Genomic DNA, 6,707 nt, shown 5'->3' on the forward strand with positions numbered 1-6,707 from the left:
GCTGCCACTCATGGAAGCAGGGCCCCCTCTCATGTTCACAGCCAGATGTTATGAATGAATCCCTGTGCCTGAGGGTACCTGGCTCTGCTGTTCTGGGCTGGGGAGCCGGCTGGGGGTGAGACCCCATGCCCCCCAGGGGGGACCTCTGCAGCTGAGCTGTCACTCTGGGATCCCGGCTGCCACTCATGGAAGCAGGGCCAGTCCTTTCTGTGTCTCTGCCCTTCCTACCAATCTCAGTGTGGCTTCTTCTGCAAGTCCTCGGTTATGGGACTTCTATTCTCTATTGGTATTTCCTGATACCGCTGTTAAACACAATTCTTTCACTGAAATTCTTATCTTGGGTTTGCTTTTGGGAGAATGCAAACTTCTGGGAATATATCCTTTAAAATATCTTTACACATATGCAAAAATGACATATTTTCAATTTATTATTCACCATCTCATGACATAATGAATTAAGTTCTTTATGTCTTATATGAAACAATGTCTGAGCTCTATGATGAAAAAGCATGATGCAGAAGAGGATAAATAACCTGTGCTATCATTTGTGTGAGAAGCATGTGTGTGTGTGTGCGTGTGTGTGTGCATGTGTTGGTGTGTGTTTGCATCGTCTTTGGGAAGGGGACCCGAAAACACATCGACTTGACTGCCCTTCAGAAGTGACTTAAATGGCTGGGGCGATCAGGCTGGAAGGGAGACCTTTGACTTATACTATGAACAGGTTGATCAATTCAAAGAATAAAAGTAACATTAAAATAGTAAATAACTGATAGGTAAAGGGAGGTGTGTCATTGCCTACAGGACGCTTTCAGCTCTGGTGTGGAGTGGGTTTGGCAGGACGCTGTTGGCTGACCAGGTCCAGGCCTTAGTTAGCATGGCTCCCCAAGCGGCCTGGGCCATGGCTGTCCAGGCTTCTGCAGGTGCGCGCTCGCCCGCAAAGAGAGGCCTCACTCCTTCCGCAGGGACGGCATCTGTTGCCTTCACTTCAGGTCCTCCCGCAGGAGCTGCCATCACTGTCCTGGAGGAAGGCTGAACGGGCCTTCACCCACACGCCCGCGGCCCGAGCATCCCCTGTGGCCAAGGGTTTGCCAAAGCTTCTGACCCACATGCAAGAGACATCCGAGACACACACCCCACACACTCGCACACACACTCGCACGCAAACAAGAATGGGAATGGAAACCCAAGCAGGTCTTTTCTGAGTGAGACATCAGCACCAGTCTCTGGACGGACAGACAGACGGACAGATGTGCCTGTGTAGCCGCCTGTGCGTTGGTCTAGCCAGGGTCCTGCTGGCTGCAGGAGACGCCACGCAGCGGGCAGGAGCAGCTACTGGGGTGGGGCACCTCCAGGGGCTGCAGCACTCGATCAATGATTCTCTCTCATCATTGATGTTTCTATCTCTCTCCCCCTCTCCCTTCCTCACTGAAGTCAATAAAAATATATTTTTTAAAAACATTGGGGCCAGGAAAGAAAGAAAAGAAAATACTGTAAGAAGGAGGAGAGCTGCTCCTGGTATAGTGGTCACTCTAAGTGCTCTGCACACATTAACTCAATTACCTTCACCAAATGGGTATTTGCGTTCCCATTTTACAGCTGAAGAAGCTGAGGCCTGGGACTTGCCAAAGGTCACACAGCGGCTGCACTGCGGCAGTCAAGCCCGGAAGGAAGCAGCGAGGGGGCGGGAGGGGCAGGCAGAGGGCGCCCAGGGAGTAGTACCTTGTACAGAGCGGCTGTGATGAGGGCGAGGAGGACCAGCCCCCCCACGGAGCTGCCCACGATGAGCGGGACCGGGTCGTACACCTCATATGGCTCCACCTTGGTCTCTGTCTGGGGCAGGGAAGGGGAAGGGAGGGGCGCGCCAGGGGAGACAGGCTCTGGGTTTCTGGAGGTCCCCCAGCCAGACCTTGCACCCTGGGCCTAATGACTAACCCTCCCCGTGCCCCCAACCCCAGCCCTCACTCCCCCTCCTCCCCGCCTCTCTCAATCTCCCTCTCTTTACCCAGACAGCCCCACATCCAGCCTCCCCTCCCCCTCCCAGGAGCCCCTCTGGGCCCAGACAGTTAGCTACCTGGGCCCGGACCAACACCTCCTGACCTGAGGGCAGGGCAAACCTCCGGTCATCAAACAGGATCTCCGCTGTGCTCACCACCTGCAGGTGGTTGTGCGGAGTCTGGGGAGAGACAGGCAGAGCTGGGCGCGGGCCTGGGCAGCATCGTGTCCAGACCCGCTGAGCCTCGGGCCCCGCATACCTTGATGTACCAGTCAAAGGAGAGGTTGCTGGTGAGGGCGACCCCGAACTCCTCCTGGCTGCCGAAGGAGGCGATGTCGCACTGGATTCTCAGGCACATGGCGATGGAGCAGCTCTAGGGGGCGTGGAGGAGGGGGCCTGGGGAAGCTGGTGCAGAGCACGCACCCGGGCCACCCCCGGCACCAACCCCGGGGCAGTGCTGAGACTCCGTGGCCACCACCCGCCGGCACCAACCCGGGGGCAGTGCTGAGTCTGCGTGGCCTGAAGCTGGGGTTGCCCGCATTCTTACCAGCACTGGAGCCTTGCTCAGCTCAGCCAGGAAGCTGGAGCGAGGGGGCACCCTCTCCTCCCGGTGGCATGTCCTGTTCAGGTTCTGAGGAAAGAGGGGTGCTGTGAAGGGAGACGTGAGGGCTCCTGGGTGCCCCCCGAAGGAGGGGGAGATGTCCTAGGCCCAAGAGGCGGTCAGAAATGGCTCCAAAACCCAGCAGAGGAAACAGAGATTTTAGGAAAGACCGGGGCTGTGGAGGGAGGAGTGGGGCCCACGGCTTACCGGGGAGAAGACGACGTCTGGGTCGCCCCACACGGTCACCTGGTTCAGCCGGATGGGGATCCAGAGGACCACACTGATGGGGGGGCTCCTCTGCCCCAGGTTGCTGAACTGCAAGCGGCGGGGGCGGGGTATGAGGGCGCCGGCCTCGCTGTCGCTGCACCCAGCCCCCACCTGCCCAGGACACCTGGTGACCAGGCGCCCGCCACCTGCTTTCTGGGAGGCCGGCAAGTGTGGCCTTAAACACCTGCTCACGGGCCAGCGGGGCTGGTGCTAGGCAGCGGCTCATCCTCACTGTGGTGAGACCCCAGGGTGTCATCAACCTCGCTGAGCCGTGTCTCACCCTGTAAACGGGGCGGTGCCTCCGTCACAGTCATTATGGAGGTAAAATGAGTGAATCGTGTACGTGTGTACAGCCGCCCCGCAGCACCCACGGGTTGGGCGCCGTGGGTAAAGCACAGACAATATCCAGAAGGAAATGTTATGTTGTTGCTGGTGTGAGCTATGTAGCTAGGCCTGTGACGGTTGCCTAACACGTGCCGACTTCTTGTCATCATTCCCTAAGCAATACAGCACAACAGCTGTTCACGTAGCATTTACACTGCACTGGGATCTCAGCGATCCAGAATGTCGTGGGTTATAGGCAACAACGACACCATTTATCTAAGGGACGTGAGCATCACGGATTTGGGTAAAGGGGGATCCTGCAACTAACGTCCTGCGGAGACTGAGGAATGACGGTATGTACATACGTGTACGCACGTACGTGTGTGTAGAGTGAGAGGGAGCTCGGACAGAGCCTGGCACACAGCAGGCCCCGACGCACGCTTCCCATCACCATTCTGCACCCCGGCCCGGCCTCTCGGCTCCCCACCTGATACTGATGGTTTATGACGTGGCTGGTCTTCTTTGAAGCTGTGAAGTTGAGATATTTGGTGGAGACCTCACGGCTGATGGTAGAAAGAAGAAGGAGCCGGTGAGAGAACATCAGGAATGTTCTGGAAGGGGAGTCTCGTACTACATGTGGAAGGGGTAAACAGGGACATGGGTAATGCAGGCCTGAGAGGGTGCGAGCAGGATGGAGTGCAAGGGGCCTCACACACATGTGCACGCACATGCACACACACATGCTCATGTATACAAATACCCATGTACACGCACACGCATGCATGTTTATCCTCAGAGCACATGGGCATACGCGTGCAGACTGACACACACGGGTGCTCAATGGCCCGTCCGGCCCGTGCGCAGGGGAGGGGAGCTCTGGGCGCAGCACCTGGCGACCACCATGTAGACCGTGTACTTCACGGGCAGCGCCAGCTGGAACTCCGTTTTGTTGGTTCTCGGCAAGTTGTTCTCACTGAAGGGAGACAGAGCTTTTCTTCTCTCTCTTCCTCTCCCTCCACCTCAAACCAGCCACCAAGTTAGCCCTTTCTGCATCCCACCCACCACTGTTCTCCACCCCCTGCCTCCACCTCGCCCAGGCCCACCCCTACTTCCCAGATGTGTGTGCTGCCTTCTTCTCACTAGTCCCTGAATTCGAAAGTGCTCCCACCCCAAGCCCCAGGCCTCCTGGGGGTGTCTTTCTACCATGCAAATGCGATCTTGTCACGCCCAGGTCACGCTGCAAATGTGCCGATAGCACCCATCAGCCAGTTTATGACACTATCTCAGTTATGCCAACCTCTCAGCCACTCCTTAAACCCTACGTCATGTGCCCGGGCCACGCCCCACACAGTCCGATCTTCCAGTCTCCGGCTCTTCCTCCGTACGCTCCACCTTCATTCTGTCTTCACGCCCCCCCTCCCCCGCCCCCGCAATTTATGCCTTTATTTGGCCAACTCACAGCCTTAGCACATCTTCTCCAGGATTCCTCTCTGAACACCCAGCTCCCGAGAACACAGGACAGCCCATTTCAGTGTATGGTAATCGCCAGCACTCCTGCCTACCTTTGCCACTAAGTGATAACCTCTGTGAGGGCAGCCTCAGTGTCTGGTCCATCCCTGTCCCACCAGCACTGGGCCCAATGCCTGGCACATGGTGGGTGTGGGTGTTCATTCAGTGTTTGTTGAATGAATGAGCTGAAGCAAGAACCAGTGTGTGTTGGGGGGTAGGGGGGAGGAGTGGGCGTGATCTAACACAGAGCATGCCTGTACCTGGTCACATTGGCCTTGAGAAGCAGTCTGTCTCCAAGGGAAGCATCAGGGTCCACGTCCAATGTGATGTTAAAGGTGACCTGGAGTTGGAGAAAAGAGAGATAACAAGAATAGGAGAGAAGAAACAATCACGTGTTCCTTAATGGAAGCATGAATAAGTCAAGGGTGGTGCATCCATCTAACACAGGGGTCCTCAGACTACGGCCCGCGGGCCACACGCAAATACAAATATTGTATTTGTTCCCGTTTTGTTTTTTTACTTCAAAATAAGATATGTGCAGTGTGCATAGGAATCTGTTCATAGTTTTTTTTAAACTATAGTCCGGCCCTCCAACGGTCTGAGGGATAGAGAACTGGCCCCTGTTTAAAAAGTCTGAGGACCCCTGGGCTAACAGAATAGCCCTCAGCAGGCAAAAGCAATGAAGTTCTGCAACGTGGATGATCCTTGCAAACCTGCTGCTGCGTGAAAGGAGCTGGTCACGGAGGACCACGTGCTATGGGACACTCTGGTGCGCCCTGTCCAGGATGGAGGATCTGGAGGCGGAAAGCGGGCTAGCGGTGGCCTGGGGCTGGGAGAAATAGGAACGGGGGCTGATGGCTAAGGGGAGCAGAGTCGTTTCTTGGGGTAAGAAAATATTCTAAAATTGATCGAGATGATGGACGCACAAGCCTGTGAACAACCTAGGAGCCACCGAATGGGAATGCTTTAAATGGGTGGGTGGTGTGGTATTTGAATTATATCTCAATAAAGCTGTTTCTCACAAAAGGAAGCTTTATAAGAGGAATAAGAGAAGGAGGAGGAGAAGGTGGGGAGGGGGAGGGGGAGGAGGAGGGAAAGAAGGGAATTCAGAAGAAGACGAAGGAGAAAAGGTGAGCGGGGTCCGCAGCCTGACCTCTGAGTTGCTTGGGAAGATGGGGTGGTTTATGGCGCAGCTGCCGCTCTGCAAGGTCCTGGTTTGGGTGGAGGGGCCGGGATCACAGGACACGCGCCAGGATCGCCATGACTGCGGGGACTGGAAGGCAAGGGAAGCAGAGGTGGTGACTTCAGCCACTTCCTGGGGACCCAGAAAGAAGGCCAGGGGGAGCCTGAGAAGTATTTGGCTACCTGCACCCCTGACACCGTCCGATAGGACAAGCCAGGCGGGTAGAAGAAGGCGACCCGAGTCCCAAAGGAGTCCTCGCCCTGGTTCCTCACAGTCAGCGTCACGTTGAAGTTCCGGAGACCACCCACCACCAGGGTGTGCAGGCTGTGGGGGGGACAAGCCAGGCCAGAGATGCTGAGGGCTCCCCTGGGGGAGGTCGGCTCTCAGGGGGAAGAGGCGTGGACACTTGGAGAGAGAAGCCGGTGGGAGGGCAGCCACGCAGACACCGCCTAAACAGCGGCTGTGCCCGGCTCCTGGGGCGGGGGAGGCCGAGCACCCGGTGTCCGCGTCGGCTGGGAGGTGGTGATGAGGAAGAGAAACGCACTTGGTGAGACTGAAGCTGCTGGGAGGCGGCGACGAGGAAGAGAAACGCACTTGGTGAGACTGAAGCTGATGCTGAGGTCATCCTGGCAGACACTGTCATTGCCGCAATTCTTCTCAAAGGGAAACTGCAAGAAAATAGGATATGATGAAACGAAAGGAAATAGTGAAACGCTGTGAAATGAAACAATAAAATACAATTTTGAAATGAAATGAGTTCCAACCATGATGGCATCGGGACCTCCCCTGCCCTGCAGGGCCCGCCTCCAGGACTCACCGCGGCTGTGAAG

The 6,707-nt window shown here is 56.3% G+C and overlaps 1 protein-coding gene across 1 annotated transcript in view; it reads right to left on the bottom strand.

Annotated features, from left to right (window-relative positions):
- Positions 1-1,629: 1,629 nt before the first annotated feature.
- Positions 1,630-6,707, bottom strand: part of LOC102754125 (integrin alpha-M) — a 5,198-nt gene continuing 120 nt past the window's right edge. Inside the window, exons 2-13 of the mRNA XM_015559676.1 lie at positions 6,695-6,707; positions 6,472-6,545; positions 6,060-6,201; positions 5,848-5,967; positions 4,955-5,034; positions 4,075-4,158; positions 3,673-3,748; positions 2,802-2,909; positions 2,541-2,624; positions 2,253-2,366; positions 2,072-2,173; positions 1,630-1,830 (exon numbers count right to left, since the gene is read on the bottom strand). Of these exons, the coding sequence (XP_015415162.1) occupies positions 1,630-1,830; positions 2,072-2,173; positions 2,253-2,366; positions 2,541-2,624; positions 2,802-2,909; positions 3,673-3,748; positions 4,075-4,088 (699 nt within the window). The 5' untranslated portion in view covers positions 4,089-4,158; positions 4,955-5,034; positions 5,848-5,967; ... (1 more) ...; positions 6,472-6,545; positions 6,695-6,707. The remainder of the gene's footprint in view (positions 1,831-2,071; positions 2,174-2,252; positions 2,367-2,540; positions 2,625-2,801; positions 2,910-3,672; positions 3,749-4,074; positions 4,159-4,954; positions 5,035-5,847; positions 5,968-6,059; positions 6,202-6,471; positions 6,546-6,694) is intronic.

The sequence above is a fragment of the Myotis davidii genome, unplaced genomic scaffold, assembly GCF_000327345.1.
Source record: "Myotis davidii unplaced genomic scaffold, ASM32734v1 scaffold1754, whole genome shotgun sequence".
NCBI lineage: Eukaryota > Metazoa > Chordata > Mammalia > Chiroptera > Vespertilionidae > Myotis > Myotis davidii.